At 35.1% G+C, this 20,122-nt stretch overlaps 2 protein-coding genes across 6 annotated transcripts in view; one reads left to right on the forward strand and one right to left on the reverse strand.

Moving 5' to 3' along the window:
* CEP120 (centrosomal protein 120) overlaps positions 1-20,122 on the forward strand; it is an 87,098-nt gene that overhangs the window by 54,954 nt on the left and 12,022 nt on the right. For 4 of the 5 annotated variants that reach the window (XM_061422934.1, XM_061422932.1, XM_061422933.1 and 1 more), the window contains 7 exons: positions 1,501-1,597; positions 1,702-1,854; positions 2,617-2,706; positions 6,828-6,920; positions 8,041-8,202; positions 11,761-11,883; positions 18,309-18,407. In XM_061422934.1, the coding sequence (XP_061278918.1) occupies positions 1,501-1,597; positions 1,702-1,854; positions 2,617-2,706; positions 6,828-6,920; positions 8,041-8,202; positions 11,761-11,883; positions 18,309-18,407 (817 nt within the window). The remainder of the gene's footprint in view (positions 1-1,500; positions 1,598-1,701; positions 1,855-2,616; positions 2,707-6,827; positions 6,921-8,040; positions 8,203-11,760; positions 11,884-18,308; positions 18,408-20,122) is intronic. The other variant, XM_061422936.1, reaches the window with a different exon arrangement.
* On the reverse strand, positions 14,449-18,081 carry LOC133251007 (ER membrane protein complex subunit 5-like). The gene has a single exon (XM_061422948.1). The coding sequence runs from the start codon at positions 15,769-15,771 to the stop codon at positions 15,376-15,378; it is 396 nt and encodes a 131-aa protein (XP_061278932.1). The 5' UTR covers positions 15,772-18,081; the 3' UTR covers positions 14,449-15,375.

Consider the following 20,122-nt stretch of genomic DNA (forward strand, 5'->3'; position numbering starts at 1 on the left):
TTCAGGATCAGGCTTTTTTTTAAATTTAGTAATTCAAGTCAAATTTATAATGTATTTTTACATTATTTTGAATTTTTCTACTTGAAAAATATGTAAACTTTTGCCTTAAATATAGTTGGCGAATTTTACAGATGTTTGACTTAAAAAACTGATTTTTGTTTTTTTGCTCTGAAATTCACTACCACAGTGAAAAACTGGAGTTCGTATATTTTAAATGAAATCATTCAACAGTTATCTCTTTATATATCACCTGCCTTTATTTTTAAAGTGCAGTAAGAATGTGGAAGAAAAGCAGGCCCGGTGAAAAGCTGAGATGTCTTAAGTATTATTGGAATTTCTTCCCTCACTCTTCCTTCTCCATGCCACTTCCAGAGACTGAAGGGTTTAGTAAAGTTTCTTATTTACTTGGAGATCTGGAACAATTTTTTTTTAGAAAATCAGTTGTTCTGGTTAATTGAAAATTCTTTTAAAACTTAGCATTCTTTTCTGTTAGGTCAAGTAGAATATAATGAAAACAATCATTACTTGTTGGAAGTTATTTTAATGATGATTGCTTTGAATATTTATTGACCTGCTGTGTAGACAAGTTTCAGGAGGTTTACTTAAGTGAAAACTTCAGAGATGATACTGCTTCATTTTACTTTACTCATTTCTTCTAAAATCTGAGATGAGAAGAAAGAAATGTAAAAGTTGATTAATTAAGAGTTCTAATTGTGTGAATCTAATCCTTAAAGTTTTGATTTAAACAAAGCCACATATTTTTGTTGCCAAAATTTTATTTTCCTTTAACATTTTGTCTTTTATTTAATGCCCCATGCAGTTCTGTGATACAGAGAGGTATTCATTATGATAAACATATTATTATCCTACTTCCAGGATTTAATCCTGAAGCAGTGCTCATATCCAGCAAAAGATTTATGAACGAGTATGTACAGTCTAAGAAAAGCAGAAAAAAGAGTTCAGAATAATCTGTATATAACTGAGGAGGGGAATTGTTATGTGTTTAAAATTTTACTACATAAATTCATTAGTATGTTTTACAGGCTTTAAAAGTTACATTTTTGAATTAGTGTTTGTCATTACACTGGAGAAAATATTCCTGTATAAATGGAAAAATGGACACAACTGTATGAATTTTAATATGCATGAGTACTTGCATATCTACATAATCTAAAAAAGAGACAAGAAAATGAAATTTTAGCACTATTTGTGGGGAGTGAGATTTTAAATTTCTCTTTTATACTTTTGAAGTTTTTCAAATAACCTACTACTGTTATAGGTAATTTTGTAGTGAACATAGGTATGTACTTAATACTGTGTTTGTTTCCAAATAAAATGATATATATAGAAGGTCTTGAAGTCTATAGAAGCTGCTGCACTTTGAGCAACAAGTGTCAGGAGCAAGGCATGTTGCCCACTCAGTGCTCTAGTGTTGGGGAAGTAAAAGGAAACATAAAAGTGTTTCCATGAGGTTTTAAATATTTCTGATTTCATTTGTAGGTCAAATAACAGGATAGTAGATCTTTCTTACACAGTGACTTTAGAGGATTACGGACTAGTGAAAATGCGTGAGATTTTTGTCTCTGATTCATCTCAGGTATGTGTCATTGAATGTTATGAAATTATTCTTTAAAATGGACCTAATGTGTGTATGTATGTGTGTTTGTTTCAATATGCTATTTTTTAAAATTCATATCGTAGGGTTTATCTGCTGTACAACAAAAGCCATCTTCTGTTCCTCCAGCACCCTGTCCTTCAGAAATCCAGACAGAGCCTCGTGAAACCTTAGAATACAAAGCAGCTCTTGAGCTAGAAATGTGGAAAGAGATGCAAGAAGACATTTTTGAAAATCAGGTTAACTTTTAAATGTTATTTTAAGAGTATTTTTGTCCAGTTTAGTGTATCTTTCCTTCTGCAAAGTAGGCTTTTCTCTCTTCTCCATGGGTACCTTATTTAGTCCCTTTGAATTCAAGAATTGCCTTACTCTTTAAAAAAAAAAAAAAAACCTAACAATTAAAAAATATTCAAGGGACTTCCTTGTTGGTCAGGTGGCTAAGACTTCCCGCTCCCAATGCAGAGGGCCCAGGTTCAATCCCTGGTCAGGGAGCTAGATTACCACATGTCACATTTTAAGAGTTCACATGCCTCAACTAAAAAGATCCCACGTGCTGCAACTAAGACCTGGCAGAGCCAAATAAGTAAGTATAAATATTTTAAAAGATGAACTATCAAAAAATACTCAAAATGTGACCACTTTGCAAAAGCCATTCAGAAGGAGTCTTCTAAACTTTCTCCAAGTCAGAATTTAAGGACTTGAAGGTTTCCTGTAATTGCAGGATCTGATTTAGCATACCCTCCTGGAAGCTGGACTCATCTGTTATTAAATAAGAGAGGTACAAAACAACTTCCTGTTAGCTTGATACTGTCCTGAATTACCCTCAGATGGGTATAACTCACATCAGGCATCTTCTGTTGTGTTTTAAATAGAACAGAATGTCTGAAAGAAATATCAGTGGTCAGTATTATTTAACTGAGAACAACTGTTATTTGAAATATTTATTTATTTGAAATGTTTTTCTTAACTTTCTTTTTCTTCCTTTTTTCTTCCTTTGGCAGCTAAAGCAGAAAGAACTGGCTCATATGCAAGCTCTTGCTGAGGAATGGAAGAAAAGGGACCGAGAGAGAGAGTCACTAGTAAAGAAAAAGGTAATGACTGTATAAAAACTGGAGGAGGAAAGAAAGAGTATTAATGATAGTATGTTTTATAGACATACAAATCTCTGGAATGAATAACGAAGTATAGTGGTTATATATTGGCCTGGATAAAGTGAATGAATGGGTCAGGGGTAGAAAGAAGAGTTTTCACTATAAAGTGTTTTGTACTTCTTAGATTTTGAACCTTGTAAATATGTTGCCTGTTCAAAAAGTGAATAAATATAAAAAACCTACTGTACAGAGAACTCTATACAGTGCTCTGTGGTGACCTAAATGGGAAGGAAATCCAAAGAAGAGGGTATATATGTATACGTATAGCTGATTCACTTTGCTCTACAGCACAGACATTGTGAAGCAACTATATATCAATAAAAATTAATAAAATTAAGCTAATATATTCAAAACCAAAAAAAGTGAACACTCTAGAGAAAGAGCCTATCTCTGTATTTAAAAAGAAAATGAAACGTTTAAGTGTATATAAATATTACATTATAATCTATTAGTTAATGAAAAGTATGCCAAACTTTTAAGCTGTTTTAAAAGACTGAATCATGAAATAAATCACATCTTTAAAAATGATAACATAAGACCATCTGATCTTATTCCAGAAAGCCAAAATTTAATATTTATCTATTCATACTCAAGTTACTGAGTAAAACAACCTTGAAAATTAGGCCTGTCTCAGATATTCCAAATTTAAGTCTCTAAAAATACTCTTATATTAGTGGTTTGTGAATGTCTATAAACGGGAGAAGACAAACTGTGGCAGGGGAGTTTGCTACACTAGGACCAAGACACTGCCCAGTATGTGGATTAGAAAATTCTTTAAAGTTGTTTCAGGTCTCTTCTCTGACTTTCAGCCATTTACATTTAATTTAGTTATTGATATGCTTGGGTTTAATTCTACTATCTTGCTCTCAGTTTTCAATTTGTTGCACACATTTCTTGTTCCTTTTTTGCTCTTCTCCTGTTTTCTTTTGCAATTCGTTGGATTTTTTTTTTAATGATTCCATTTTTACAGTTGCTTTATTAGTAACATCTCTTTTGTTGTATTTTTTTAGTGATTGCTCTAGAGCTTATAGTATGTATCCTTGTTGTTTAGTTGCTCCGTCATGTCCGATGCTTTTGCAACCCCATGGGCTGTAGCCTGCCAGGCTCCTCTGTCCATGGGATTTCCCAGGCAAGAATACTGGAGGGGGTTGCCATTTCCTTCTCCAGGAGATGTTCCCAGCCCAGGGATCGAACCCATGTGTCCTGTCTTGGCAGGTGTATTCTTTGAGCCACCAGGAAAGCCAATACATTTTTGTTTATCATAGTTTATCTTCAGATGATATAGCACATTTAGTTTTAAACACAATTTAATCTTTGAGCCATTTTTCTAATGTGATTGATGAGTTTTTCATTGTTGATGTTTGTAACGTATGTAGAAGCAAAATAGTTGATGCTAACACAAAGTGTGGAAGTGCGGATATGGACATACACTGTTGTAAAGTTCTCATTCTACTTTGTGAGTTTAAGCAACCATCATCTCTTTTCCAGATTATTGTGTTTACTTCTTAACTTGGTACCTTGTCCTCTTTTCCTGGCCCCTGTAGTTTTTTAATACTCATATCAGCCAAGAGTAGAGGAAGTCAGATTATGTACTCCTCTGCTTAAAATCCATCCAATTCATCACATTTAGAATAAAACTCAGGAGTTCTTACCAGACCTACAAGGCCTTATGTGACCCATCCCCTCGCTTCCTCTGTGACCTCATCTTCTGCCAGCCTTCAGTTCACAGAGTCTGTTCTAACCATGTTGACCTCCTTGTATTTCGTCAGACATGCTGAGCCACCTCTCACCTCAGGATCTACAGGCTGCTTTTCTTTTAGAGATACTTTCTGGTTTCTGCTCAGAGTAATCTGATCACTATATCCAAAATAGTGTCCTCTTCACCTGCCACCAGGCACTAGCCATCCCCTCATTCTGGTTTGTTTCCTTCATAGCATTTCCCTACTATTACATTAAAGATTTCACTTCTTTGATTATAGTTTGTTTTCCCTCATAGTATAGGTTCCACATGACTTTGTTTTGCCTGTTGTCTGTGAGGTGTACAATGAACGTTTGTTTAAATTAAAAGGATAATGATTTCGGGTTTTGCATAGTTTTGTGTTTGAGATTTATGGGGAATGTTGGCATGTTCAGCAGGTATTTGGATTTACAGGTCTATATCTGTGGAGCGAGGTTTGACTTTGCGATACAAACTTAGGATTTGTTTGTATATGTGATGGTATGTAGATAAGGTCACCCCAGGAAGTCACATAGTTTGAGAGGAGAAGACATCCTGAGGCAGAATTCTGGGAACACAGATATTTGGGTTGTCAGAGGAAATACACGTGGTTTGAACACTCTTACCTGTCTTCCTATAAGGCGTTTTTACATGTGGCACTCAGAATTTTTTTATATAGTTTTAAATTAGTTTTTATTGGAGTACCGTTGCTTTACAATATTGTTAGTTTCTACTATACAGCACAATGAATCAGCCATACTTTACATATATTGCCTCCCTTTTGGACTTCTTTCCCATTCTGATCACCACAGTGCATTATAGAGTTCTCTGTGCTCTACAGTATGTTCTCATTAGTTATCTGTTTTATATATACTATCAATAGTATATATGTGTCAATCCCAATCTCCCACCTCCTCCTAACCCCCTTCCCCCTTGGTATCCATATATTTGTTCTCTAGGTCTGTGTCTCTATTTTTGCTTTTGCAAAGTGGCACACAGAATTTGACACATTTATGTTAGTGATTTGCCTAAGATTTAAAGCTAAACCAAAAGTCCGTGGTAGAGTTAACAGAATTAATAAATAAATGATCTTGGTTGATTAGTATGTTGGGCTAAATAAAATACAGTTTAACAAGGACAGATGTCAAATTCTGTCATCAGAGTAAAACATTAATTTGGACAGTGGATATAGTTATTCCAGGTTTATAAATAAAAACCCTGGGGATTTTCTTTGACATAACAAATGGTGTGATTAGGATCCTCAGATAGCAAGTGCAGTTTTAGATGAAATTCATAGACATGTGTTGACCTGGTCTCTGAGTGAGTGCACATTCTTTAGTTTCTGAAAGAGTGAGATCACATGTGGGTGCCATATTTGTGAAAGGACTTAGTTTAGAATATAGACTCCAGATTAAGTCCAACATACTAGAGGATGTGGAAATAATAACATGTGGATAATAGTTGAAACTTGTGTTTATCTTGGAGAAGAAAAAAAGACTAGGAGGATATATGATGGCTATCGCTAGAGTCAAATATATGAAGGTACTTTTTTTCTTCTTCCCAAGGGAGAGAAACATGAATAAAGGGTGGGCTTCTAAGGAGCATCAGACCAGAGCTTTATTGGCAGTAGTAAAGAGAAAACCAGGTTGGGGCCTGGGACCTGGTAAGGAGGACAGAAAATTTAGTTCAGGAAGTCCTAGTAAACATGATCAGTCTGAACTGAACCATGAGAGAGGATCCTGTGGAGACCAAGCACCCATCATGGACTCACATCTTTAAAGACAGAGTGGAGCAGGACTTTAGGCATTGGGGTAGAATTTGGCATACTATGTACGGGCCCATGCAGCAACTCTAACTTTAGAAACAACTAAGAACTCAGTTATTTGAACTGTAATAAAAGACCAGGTCTGAACAATAGGAGGACTGACTTGAAACTGATTAGTTGGTCTATCAACAATATTAGTTCCAGGGAGAGAGCTATATAAATAAATGAATAAGAAGGCTTCAAAAGAAAAGTGGACTGTTGAACAAGGTAGATTTTTAAGGGGCTAGTTTTTTTTTTTTTTTTTTAACTGAACACAAGATTTTACTGGCAGTCTACCTTAGCACCCCATGGGCGAAGGGCTTCCTCCGGAGACTGAAAATTACTGCAGATACCCAAGCAGAAGCTAGGTCAGCTTCTTTCCTTAAAGCATAGTAGAATGAATTTCTGCTTTGAATTGGTGCATATAATTCATGATTTTCCTATTCTCAGATCCTTTGTTTCAGTAAAATAATATACACACTTTTGAATTTGTGTTTTGAATTTGGGGAAAAGATAAAAGTAATTTTTATTATATTTTAGGTGGCTGAATATACTATTCTTGAAGGAAAACTTCAAAAAACCCTAATTGACTTGGAGAAGCGAGAGCAGCAGCTTGCCATTGCAGAATCAGAGGTATTGTATTCATCTATCATGAGTCTTTATTTCACAGAATCCATTTATTAAATAGATATTCATGAATTCATACTATTCGTTTGTTTTTCCTTTGTATAAAATATATTTCATGGGCATTGTCTTTTAGGCATTATGGGGGAAACTGCTATTCAACTGGGTAAAGCATATTTTTATATATTAGAAGGTGAGGAATAGGTAGAAAACTTGTTTAAAATGGTTAATTATTATTCAGTCAGCTTTGGCTGACTTCTGCAATAGTAGAGACTTTTGGTTATCTTTGCAATGATGTGGCAGGAATGGATAGTTGCACTACCTACAGAAAAGCATCAGGGGCCTAGAATTATACTTTTGATTTCAGTAAGAAGGGAATATCCCTTTTTCTTGCCCATTAAAGATTATATCCCAAGAAAGGATAAACATGTTAGTATTGATTGGCCAAAAAGCTTGTTTGGGTTTTCCTGTAATGTCTTGTAAAAAATTTGAATGAACTTTTTAACCAACCCAATACTGTGCCGTTAGTATTTTTGTTAGGTTTTATTGAATTTTACCTGATATACTTTTTTGCATTACTATAAAGGTCACTTCAAATTATTAGAATTTCTTCCACGTGAAATTTATATGCCCATTCCTTACCCAAATATTTCTTAAAATTTTCTCAGTATATCACTCTAAACTTATCTTTACACATTTTCTGGGATTTCTAAATTGATTTACATAGTTAAACCTAAATATAATATAATATGTATTTGTTTCTAATACTAAGGCTCTGTTATCTTCTATATGATTAGGTAAAAAAATAAGTTTCTAAAGAAGAAAAGAAACTTGGGCATATTTGCTTGTATAATAAAATAGGTTTTTTAGATCAGGATCTTAAACAGTTAAGCCCTTTTCAGTTGAATTTATGCATCATGTATGGATTTGGGGATATACCTTGTATTTTAGTAGTAAATGATTGAAAATTTTAATTTTAATATACCTAAACATCAACTCTCTAATACCTGAAAATATGAAAATCAGTTTGTAAAGTATTCTGAACACTTGACCGTATATATAAGGATAATATTGAGCAATATAATGCAACTAGTAGTGAATCACTCTCTAAAAGATGTACCTTTTTAAGCTTCAACGAGAAAGAAGAGAACTGAAATCAGAGCGTGAACGGAACCTGCAAGAACTCCAGGATTCTATCCGGAGGGCCAAGGAAGATTGTGTGCACCAAGTAGAACTGGAAAGGTTGAAGATGAAGCAACTAGAAGAGGATAAACACCGACTTCAGCAGCAAGTAGGGTTAAAATATGTGTTACCTCTTTAAACTGAGAATTTATTTGCATTCTAGAAATAATAGAAATGGTTCACTAAAGAGTTATAAAAATTCTCAGTAATTTGGACTATTAATCGTATTTATTGCACTGAGATTCAAATGTAAATTGAATCTTCTTTTCCTGAGTCAAAGCTAAGGACTATATTGGAATAATCTCTTATAATTATTTGCATGAGTCTGTGTTATATTTAAGTTAAATCTCAAATTAGAATTTTTTTCAGATAAATCTCTTAGCAGACATCCTCTTCGTATATGAATGAACCAAATTTCATGAGAGAATTGTCTGTGCTCCTTCCCATTTTTCACCTCTCACCACTTCTCCTCAGCTTTCCATCCCCATTGCCCCAGGCAGTTGTCAGAAACCACCAGTGGCTCAGCAGTTAAGTTCCCTGGGCGTTTTTCATTTCTCATCTAAATCACACTTATCACCAGCATCAACACTGTTGTCCTTGTTTTTGTATATTCTCTTCTCTGAGCGCCACTCTCCTTGTTTTTCTCTATTTTCTGGCCATGCCTCAGGCTCTCTGCAGGCTTATTTTCCTTCATCTAGCCATTAAGTGTTGGACTACCTCCCAGCTCTAGACTTATATGGTGCTAAGCAACCTTATTCATGCCTGTAGTTTGAGACAGTCTGTATCTCTGGGACTTGCACATTTGTATCCCAGACCTTTCCTTTGCACCCTGGACCCACTTATCTCATCGCCTTTTAGACAGCTCTACTTGGGTGTTTTAGGCATTTAAAACTCAACACGGGCCTCCTATCCATACTTGACCTTGCTGTAAGTGTTCTTTACTTCAGTGAGCGACCTCTGTAACCTGTTCTTCTGTTGCAGCCTAAGTGATATTTTTGAAGTTTGGGAATCATGACACTCTCTTCTAAAACCATTTGAGGTTGTCTTAATGCTCATAGAATAAAGATCAGAATTACTACCTTGCCCTACCAATCTTTGCATAGTTTGCACCCAGCCTCCCTGTCTCACCTCGTCTCTTGCTTTTGCTGTACGGTCCTCTTCAGGTCCTCAGGCACACCACGCATGCTTCACCCTTTAGAATCTTGTGTATGCTGCCTTTTCTTGGCCCAGTGAACTATACTAATCTCTGTTTCCAGCTGAGGCATCACTTTCCCAGAGAAATCTTCCCTGACCCCTGCTGTCCAAGTCTAGGTCAAGTTTTTGTTATATGTTTTCCTGGTGTATTCTTCTCTTACTCAGTTTCTTTATGATATGTTATAACAGTTTGTTTTTATTTTCATTAGCGTGATAATTTGATCAGTGTCAGATTGTTAGTTCAATAAAACTATTTTGGTTTCTATCCGTATGCCTGGAGCGCGGCCAGTCTTCAGCACATAATATGGGCTTAAAAAATATTTGCTGGGGGGAAAAAAAAAAGGCTCAAGCTGTTAAAAATGAAGCTTATCTATCTTGAAAAATTTCAGTGTAGATTAGATATGTATGATGAATGCCTCTGAAGTCTTTAGTAAATTCTGGCATGAAGAATAGTTTCCATAGCAGTTCAGGGTCAAGTAAGACCATATTATTTAGGTGGTTATAAAGATAAATTCGATTGTTATTATGGCAGTCTCATGTAGATTTATGAAAGATAAAGTTGTAAAAGTGGGCAATTGTGATGAGATTCTCCAGGATTGCTTATGATTTATCAGGAAGATTGAGCCATCTAGAAAAAAAAAATGCTTCTAAGATGTGTTAGAATCCCTAGGGGAGCTCTTGAAAAAAACCAAAACAAAACATGGGCATTGCTACCCTGTCCCTACCCTACCTGAGGTATAATTAGCTTACATCTTTGTGGGAAGAATTAGTATTTTGGAAAAATTCTCCAGAGCACTCCTAAAATATAAGCTAAAACCTGCGGGAAGAACTGTGGTAGAAAGCAGAAGTTTTGGGGATGCCCAAATACTAAGTCCACGACTGTAAACATTTCCCCTCTTATATATTAGAAAACTTGTAGGCTCTTACTCTGAACCAGGTTACATGTGCTGTACACACAGTTCTAACAAGACAGGTAGAAGGGACAGATACACTATCAGTGCACAGTGATGAAGTATATACATTCAAATATGTAAAAGCATTTATTAGAACTGAAAAAAGCCAATGTAAATTATGATCCACTTAGCAAAGGAAAAAGACCCCTGTATGCCTCATAGTAGATTGATAATGTGCCTGTCAAAAAATGCCAAACACTAAGTTTATTAGCTTTTGTTTTAAACAAAAATGTGACAGATTCTTTAGAGAAGTTTCTGTTCAAATTTAAAAGTTTGCATGTTCAAAGAGGTATCTTCAGTTATATGGAAAACTTCCACGTATGGAATACTTATTACCTTAAGATGCTAGATAAATCCTGATTAGAATTATTGATAATTACTTGCATAAAATAAGAATTTATTATTGGTAATTTAAGTCCCATTTTTGCTACCAATTTTCTCAGTATTTCACATTTAGTTAAGTCTTAGTTTTAGAGAAGTAAATAATTGGTTTATCTAATGATGACTAGTCATATTGGTATGTTTTTGGAAAGCTTCTTTATAGTACTTGAAAGTGAAGGGAAAGTGTTTAGTCACTCAGTCGTGTCCGACTCTCTGTGACCCCAGCGACTGTAGCCCGCCAGGTTCCTCTGTCCGTCGGATTTCCCAGACAAGAGTATTGGAGTGGGTTGCCATTTCCTTCTCCAGGGGATCTTCCTGACCCAGAGATCAAACCCGGGTCTCCTGCATTGCAGATGGATTCTGTACCATCTGAGCCACCAGGGAATCCCTGTGCTTGCTTCCATTTGATTTAAAAAAAAAAAAAAAATCCCAGATTTTGAAAGAACACTTTTATCTTTTTTTCTTGATAGTTTTGAAACTGTTTTAAGGGAAATTACAGTATTTAGTCAAGACAGTCTTTTTTTTTTTTTTTTAAGGAATTATTGCCTGCTTTCATTAGAGGATCATTCTAGGAGATGAAAATATCTGAGTTCTGTTTGTATGTCTGCCACTTACTAGATCTATGGCACTGCCTCAGTAATCCAGTTCTCTGACCCTCAGTTTTGTTACCTATAAATATGAAGGGACTGAGCCAAATCTTTAAGTTGTAATCATATTGGAATTATGAAATTCATAGATATCAAATTATAAGAACAATAAACACTGCATTAAAATTAAACTTAGTTTCATCAATAATCAGGTATACCTATAATGTTCAATCATTCATGACACATTTTAAAAAATTATTTCTAGTATTTTTATAATATTACTTTTCTATTTGTCACCTAAAATTTAACAACAATGTTCTCAAGATACTGGTTTTATAAGAAATTTCATACTCCTAAAAAGTTTTTGTATATTGTTAATCAGTTGACTTACTGAATTAAGATTACTAGAGCAATTAATTTTCCTCTTTATGTATTTTCTAAATTTTCTAAATATGAACATGCCTTAAAGAAAAAATGACACTGTCGAATTCTGTAATACTATACTTTGCATACCTCTGTTTTAAAACAGCTATAATCTTTTTTTAAATACAGCTCAATGATGCTGAAAATAAGTATAAGACTTTAGAAAAAGAGTTCCATCAGTTCAAAGATCAGCAAAGCAGCAAACCAGAAATTCGACTACAGTCTGAAATAAATCTTCTCACTTTGGAAAAGGTACCTGTGTTCGTTTATGGAATCTTAACTAACCCTAATGATCATTATAAATAATTATAAGATCAGTAAATGATATTTGCATATTCAGTATAATAACATTTAACTGTAGTATTCTGATATCAAATAATATATCACATCAAAGAATTTGATGCACATGACACTGTCACTTGAATTTCATCGCTTTTTTTTCAGTTATAGCCTATACTGGAGTCATTGGTTGAAAACAGCAGAACTGAGTAACTCTTGGACTAAAGGAATTCACAAACCTGTCAGGAAAGCTATAACAGCAAGGAGAAACTGAAGCTTTAAAAAAGGAGAGGATGGTTGGACCATAGAAATAAAATTTAGTCCTTGATAGAACTATTCAAGAGGCAAAAAGGGTGTATATAGAAAATTTGAAGAGAAGAATAAGAATGTGGTTTAAAAAACTGAGTTGAAAAAGGGTCTTAACTGATTTCTTCTAGCATTTCTGAATTCACTAAATGTTTCTGGAGCTTGTCAAATGCCATGCTATTTTTGGTTCCTCTTCTTACCTCATATGTATTTAATTGCAAAGTTCTGCTTCTTAAATATCTAGATAATCTCCTCACTCTCAGCCTTCTCCTCATTTCTTTACCAGTGACCTTGAATTTGAATCAAGCTGGACATTTCCCACCCTTTTTGATTAATCCAAGTATTTAAAGTACTTCTGTTTTTGTATTATGAATTCTGTGGCCTAACAGAGTTCTTTGAAGCATTCAGACAATATCTCATAAATTCTCCCAAGCTCTATTAAGTAGGTGTCAAAAGTATTTCCATTTTTACCTTGGGGAAATTCAGGACCAAATATCTCAAAATTGGAACAGAAATATTATCTTATTCATCTTTTCTGAATATAAATTAGATAATATCCACCACAGAAATAAATGGTAAAAAGTGATTTTTAAAATTCCTTCTTCCAACTGCATTTCTACCAATAGAATAAAAATCACCAAACATATTACAAGTATAAATAGTACCATGAACTTGTTGAGGGAAAAAAAAAGTGTAATTGAAGTGCCTTTATATCAGACCTAATGAGTTCATCCACTGTTTTTAAATACCTAGTAAATAAGACTTCTCAGCTCTTTTGAAAATTCTTTGTAAGTGTTTTTGGAGCCAGAAGAGGGCAGAATCTTATTTCTTAAGTAGTAAAGACATAAAAGCACAAAAAAGGAAGACTTAAGTGAAGAAGTCCCTGATTTAGTCTGCAACTTCTAGTTATGTCTGATTGAGAGCTTTTTCTTTTCTGTTTACTCATCTCTTCAGTGTAACACAAATATTCCCATTTTTCACTGAAATGGTCTACAAATAAGTTAACATTAAGATTTTAAGTTAACATTAACAGTTTTACTAAATTCACTTCTTGATTCCCTTTATAAGAGGTCACAAATAGTTTGATTTGCTTTAAGCTAGGAAATGATTTTATATGGCTTAAAAATTGGACTTTTAAAAAATACGATAGGGAAAGCATTATAATTTAGTAGGGCACAAAGAAGACAGAAGTTCTACAGAAACTAAAATTGGTGTATTTAAGAACATTTGGTGAGTTCTTATTGTGTGCCCACCCCTGACTTAAGACAGAGGGAAAAATGAGAGAAAAGAAAAGAGGAAAAGTATGTTATCCTTTTGAAAGGGACCTCACTTTTAAAGAGTTTGTAACCTAATTGGGGAGATAACCCAGAGAGGCTTAAATGATTGTATATAATTAAATACCAGGGAATGTGATAGAAACTCTTTGCAACTCAGAAAAAAGAAATCATTTGATGTTCAGAATATAGTAGTTTTAAGGCATCTCCATGTAGAGGTAGAATTTGAGCTGGACCTTAAGTTTTAAGTAAGCAATGAAGCAAAAAAAAATGATAGGTTCAGGAAGTAACTTGGACTAGGAGATGGAGGGGGACAAAACTGGTGGTTGGTATTTCATATTGAACACCAAGGATGTTGAACAAGTAGGATGGAAATTGTGTTTTGGTGTTTAACACCTAGGCAGAGGAGTTTAGGTTCAATACTTGCCAGTAGGCAAGTATTTAGTAGTTATTGTAGATTCTTTAGTAGAGAGTAAATTGATGTAATAGTGGCTTGCAGGATTTGTAGATAGAATACATTAAAGGCTGAGGAGAGAAGAGAAGATGAGATGAGCCTGAACTTAGGAAATGGTAGTAAGAATACAAAAGAATAAAACTGGAAAATATTTCAAGGGAGAAATCTGTAGTTTCTTATGACAGATGGGAACTGGAGAATAGAAGATTAGAACCAAAGACAATGCCATGCCAACAATAGAGAATTAGGAGTTGGGGATATATCAAGGATAGAAATAGGGACATTAAAATCAGTGAAAGTCTGCTTGGTCTTCACTAGGCCCTGAATTGATGCTAGGTTCCGAGCTGAATTTTATTTTCAGTCTGTAACTTGGCTTATAATTTAAGTGCAAAAAAAGGTTTCCTCAAGTCTCATAGTGAAAAGTGAGTGAAGTCGCTCCGTCATGTCTGACTCTTAGCGACCCCATGGACTACAGCCTACTAGGCTCCTCCGTCCATGGGATTTTCCAGGCAAGAGTACTGGAATGGGGTGCTAATGCCTTCTCCAACTAATTCACTAGTTTAGTATGCAATAAAATAACAGAGGCTTTGAATAAGTTAAACTGGCTAGTAACAACTAATCAGTTTTCTTCAGTGATTGCTGTTCTTCTACATAGGCAGGATAATTAACTCACAGATGGTCTTTCTGGTCTATCTTCAACTATTCTTACACTACATAATCAATCAGGGACATCTTTTTACAGATATATGAAGAGAACACAGGTAGCTTTATATAAGTTTTGAGTTTGTTAAATCTATTTGTTATGACAGGGGATTTCTGACACAAAAATTGCTCACTGCACACTGAACCCCAGAGAAGTGATGAAACAAGACAGCTGATGTTAGGAGGTATATGGGAGTGGGGTAGGGTGAGAAGTCATGGATAAATTAAAAACTGGCAAGTATCTGCTGAAGCAGAGCCACTTTTTAGGGGGCATAAGAAAAACTGATAAGTCACCATTCTGGTCTTTTTAGAGAAATCCATTTGTTGTTATAGAACTTAAGACCATTTGGTACCATTCATGCTGCAAAATGCATTAGTCACACTATTTCCAAAAGGATCCTAAAACTGTAGTGCAAAAGAAATCTAAGAAAATAAATAATTACAAAACCATCAACATTTTTCAAAGAAGTGTGCTCAAAACAGTGACTTTTACAAAATTGTGAATTTGTTTTAAATGAAAAAAGAATTCTATGAAAGATCAAAGACTCATTTCACAGATAACTTATATTGCATTAATGACTTGATTAACAGTGTACAAATAAGGGTCATAGACCCTTTTTTATTTAGGTCTGAGCGATCAATATAAATACTGATGGGGGAGTGTTTTGTATCCCAGACTCCAATATTCCAGCTTTGTGTCCTGTCCTGTTATTATAATTTGTAAAAATCTTAACGACGCAGTGATTCAAGTTTTCGTAACTTCAGTGATGTGTTAGAGGACAATACATCTTGGTTTGAAGAATTTGTTGTATCCGAAGGCCGGAACAGTACTCGACCACGATGATTAAATACATAAAATGATGGGTGATTCCTTAGTGTGTCAAATGTCTTATTTTTTAGTTCTGAAGTGGCATCCATGTCTTTAAACTCCCCTGCAATATGAACTATACCATAACAGGTAACTGCAAAGGCCAGAAGTGTCTGAAGAACTGTATCTATTGGCAGTGATTCATCTTCCTTTTCTGTTAATCGCATATAAGAACGATGCTGCGCAGCGGAAAAGGCTGCGTGGGTTAGGGCAAAGAGGCCGATGCCCACCAACCCCTTCCATAGCGACGGCGCCATTACTCCGAAAGAGCAGCCCAACAAAAGAAGCGAAGGGCGGCAGAGCCGTTCCTTCCTCCACCGGCAGGTGTCCACGCAGCGCAGGAAGATGACGTCAGGCCTCTTCAGATCAGATCAGTAGCTCAGTCGTGTCCGACTCTTTGCGACCTCATGAATCGCAGCACACCAGGCCTCCCTGTCCATCACCAACTCCCGGAGTTCACTGAGACTCACGTCCATCAAGTCAGTGATGCCATCCAGCCATCTCATCCTCTATCGTCCCCTTCTCCTCCTGCCCCTAATCCCTCCCAGCATCAGAGTCTTTTCCAATGAGTCAACTCTTCGCATGAGGTAGCCAAAGTACTGGAGTTTCAGCTTTGGCATCATTCCTTCCAAAGAAATCCCAGGGCTGATCTCCTTCAGAATGGACTGGTTGGATCTCCTTGCAGTCCAAGGGACTCTCAAGAGTCTTCTCCAACACCACGGTTCAAAAGCATCAATTCTTCGGCACTCAGCCTCCTTCACAGTCCAACTCGCACATCCATACATGACCACAGGAAAAACCATAGCCTTGACTAGACGAACCTTTGTTGGCAAAGTAATGTCTCTGCTTTTGAATATGCTGTCTAGGTTGGTCATAACTTTCCTTCCAAGGAGTAAGCGTCTTTTAATTTCATGGCTGCAGTCACCATCTGTAGTGATTTTGGAGCCCAGAAAAATAAAGTCTGACACTGTTTCCACTGTTTCCCCATCTATTTCCCATGAAGTGGTGGGACCGGATGCCATGATCTTCGTTTACCCACAAAAAGGGCTCAAGGTCTTTGAATGTCCTGAAATTGTGTCAAAACTTTGGTTGTGTACATTTTTCTGGGAATTGGGTGTGTGTATTACATTAGAATCACAGAGGCATTTGTATCATTTAAAAAAGTTAGAAATCACTGATTAGATAGTTTGGGATGAATTAGGAAAATGATGTTTACGTCTAAGTGTTAGCTATATGTTTTGATTATGTGTTTTAAGTTAGTGTGAATAACAATGCAAATGTGAATTATTTTGATAATCATGGCAAAACGGATGTAACCTACCCAGCTTTTTCTGATAGAGTCAGTTTAGTGGGTACAAACGATCTTTGTAGTTGTCCTAACCCTCATCCTGGGGCTTGTCCAGGACACTATACCTTCTCCAAGACCTAGGGACATGATCACTTTTATAATTGAATACTATTCTTGTATCTCACAGTTATAAACAGATTTTTGCTTTTCCTCTGACATATGTCCAGTTGTTAAATTACCAATTGTTACATAATTATACTGGACAGTTGTTTTATGTCCAGTTAAGTAATAGGAATAAATCTTTGGGGCATAAGTGGAAGAGATCATATTTGATAATCTCAGAATATTATTCAGCTTAAGACATATGAGTCTAGTTGTGAAATGTCAACACATTTAAATCCAAGCTCTAGGGATTTGTAAAGCAGCAAAAACCTTGACTCCGTGTAGTTATATATTACTGCAGAGAACGTTCTGGTCTTTTGTGAAGGGGTTTTGGCAATCTACTTTTCCTTTCATTTTATTTCCCCCTGAGTTTTCTGAAGTTTGAATATTTGGATAGTGTCTTCGATTTTATTTTTCTGCAAAACATTAGGAGTTGTGTGTATGGGAAACACTAGAATTGATATTCAAAAACTGCACCAGTTTAGATGAACAGTATGTTACTGTAATTCAGCCATATTATCACCTTATCACTTCAATAGTAAAACTGTCTGTTGGCTGCATGAATTTGTTTGGTACTTGGTTTGAAACTTTGAGAGAGTACATTCCAAGACCTAGCCAAGTTGGCTTCAGTTCATGCACAACAGATTGCCTGCTGCAAGTATAAATAACTGTATTTTAAAAATTGAATCTCTTTCGTGTTTCTCTTCATGTGTTTGAGGAAAAATAGAAAATAAAAGTTAGATGAGTGTTTTTAGGAGCATTGTTTTTCTTACTTGGGTTTAACATTCTTAAAATATTTTTGACTTTGTACTCTTACTAAACTGCTTTCTGATAAAACAGTTCACTGTTCTCAGAATTCTGTGATTTTTGCCAAAATGAGTTATAAAAGTATCTCTACAAGCTCTCTTCACTGTAAGACAAAATTCCACATAATGATAGGTCTCCAAAAGGAGTAATCTGGTTTCAAGGTCAAGAGTGTCAGCTAAATTGGAATGCTAACAACTGCTTTTTGTAAAAAACAACCAAAAAAAAAAAAATGTGTTTTTTTACTCTATGATCTTTGTTATATGTTTTAAATACATTTATAGTAACTGTCTGGAGGTTAAGACTGATTTGGTTCCTTTTAGTATAGGCTGTTAGGCAGTAAAAATACGACTATATTTTAAACAAGAAAATGTTCACGTGCCATAATATTTATAGTAAATTATATAACAGTTTTAGATGATGTCGTATGTTACGCTATATAAACTCTTTTCTTAGGCCAGACTTCTTGTATATATTATCTTTCAGTGATTGTACACAGTGGTATAGTGTTTCACTTGATATGATTTTAATCACTGTTAGGTTGAACTTGAAAGAAAGTTGGAATCTGCAACCAAGTCTAAACTGCATTACAAGCAGCAGTGGGGACGAGCTTTGAAAGAACTTGCCAGACTTAAACAGGTATGTAGTTTATAGCTGATGATGAATTATTCTTTTTATGTCACTTTCCCTTGATTCTTTACAAGTTTGCATATGTGGCAATATCTGTTAGGTTCATATTTGAGTCTCCAGTTCTATATTTGAGATTAGGGCCTTTTTTTTTTTTTTTTAATGTATTATATATAAGATCTTCCTTTCCTTAATTAAAAACTGAAACTTCTAGGTCTTTTTTTTTTTTTTTCTCCTTAATTGCAACTATCCTCTAGCCCACAGAAAACTGGGAATAATTTCTTCTACTTATGAAACTACCATCCTTTTTTCCCTAGTATTAATTTCTTTCTATTGGGAGTGCCTTTTGGAGGGAGAACTTTAAGAACATATTTTTAAATGTTACCTCCTAGGAAGACATAGTAATTTCTTCATCAAGAAAAGGAATCACAGGGTAGTTCTGCCTAATTTTGTAAGAATTTAAAAGTGATAGTACTTTCCTGAATTCTTTGTTACTTTTTTTCCCCTTCCTGGTACTGGGTGACAAATGCTGTTAGCTTTATGAAAAATTAATTTTAACTTTGGGTTTAATTTCTTCAAATTATTAAGATCAAATAAAATATGAACAAGATTTTCATTTTTATATTAGTAGTTAGTTTATTCTAAGCTTTGCTTCTGTTAAATGTGTCCATTTAAATTCTGAATGAAATTTGGTACATAGGGTCTCTTAGATTTGTTTTTTTGTTTTCTTTAACGTGTCTCTCAAACCATCAAATGTTATTAAAGATCTTTATGGTATTGTTCCAAATGCATACCGGTGTCATAGAAGAGTATTTACTAGACTGCCTGAGAACAGCACAGTTTGCCTTAACATAGCTTGTAGATGAATTGAGATTGTAAGCATAAAATAATATTACACACAGTGAATATGTTTTATAAATGCTCACAAGACTAAGGATAATCATATATAGTATCAGGGCCTCCTGTGTTCAAGGCACTGCCCTAGATTTATAGATACAAGTTAAACATAGGTCTTTGTCTCTCAGGGAGCTTGCCATTTAGTAATAGGGAAGAAAACCATGACATTTACTGCCTAATAGTAAGAGCTCTGGAAAGAACCGCACAGAGTGCTCAAGAGGGGAAGTGCGTTTATTTAATAGAACTTAGAAAAGGCGTCATAGAAGATAAGGTATTTGAGATGGACCTCTGGAGAATTGCTTGTGGTTTAGAGAAGTTGTTGGGCGGGGGGAGAAGTGTTGTAAATACAATGAATAGAATGATTATAGTGAAGAGGCAAAAAGTCAGAAAGCATAGACTTCATGGAAAACAGAGGAGGTCCCATTTTAAAGGTCATTTCAGGAAATAAGGACTAGAACTTAAGTGGTAGCAGTGAGAACGTGACAAAGAGGTTATTTTAAAAGATGTGATTTTGGTAGATTCTGTACAGGACACTGTACCTAATCGGATGCAGAGTGGAAAGTCAAAGATGATGTCAAGTGTTCAAGCCTTAGTGTCCAGAAAGTTTTTCAATAGTGGAATTATGGTTATTAAGACAAGAAGCTGATTGAGGCATGGGAAGAAGATAGGACATGCAAATTTGAACGTTTTAATTTTTACGGAAAGAAATTCAGTAATCAGAAATATGGACTGATACCTGGAGGATGTTTGAGATTAAGGACAGATGAAGGAATCCTTTGCCGAGATGATAACTGAAGATGTGGTAGATAGAACTTAGAATGCTTATGTTT

The sequence above is a fragment of the Bos javanicus genome, chromosome 7, assembly GCF_032452875.1.
Source record: "Bos javanicus breed banteng chromosome 7, ARS-OSU_banteng_1.0, whole genome shotgun sequence".
NCBI lineage: Eukaryota > Metazoa > Chordata > Mammalia > Artiodactyla > Bovidae > Bos > Bos javanicus.

Excerpts from the sequence above, each read along its gene's own strand:
- LOC133251007 (XM_061422948.1), bottom strand. The coding sequence starts at position 15,771 with ATGGCGCCGTCGCTATGGAAGGGGTTGGTGGGCATCGGCCTCTTTGCC.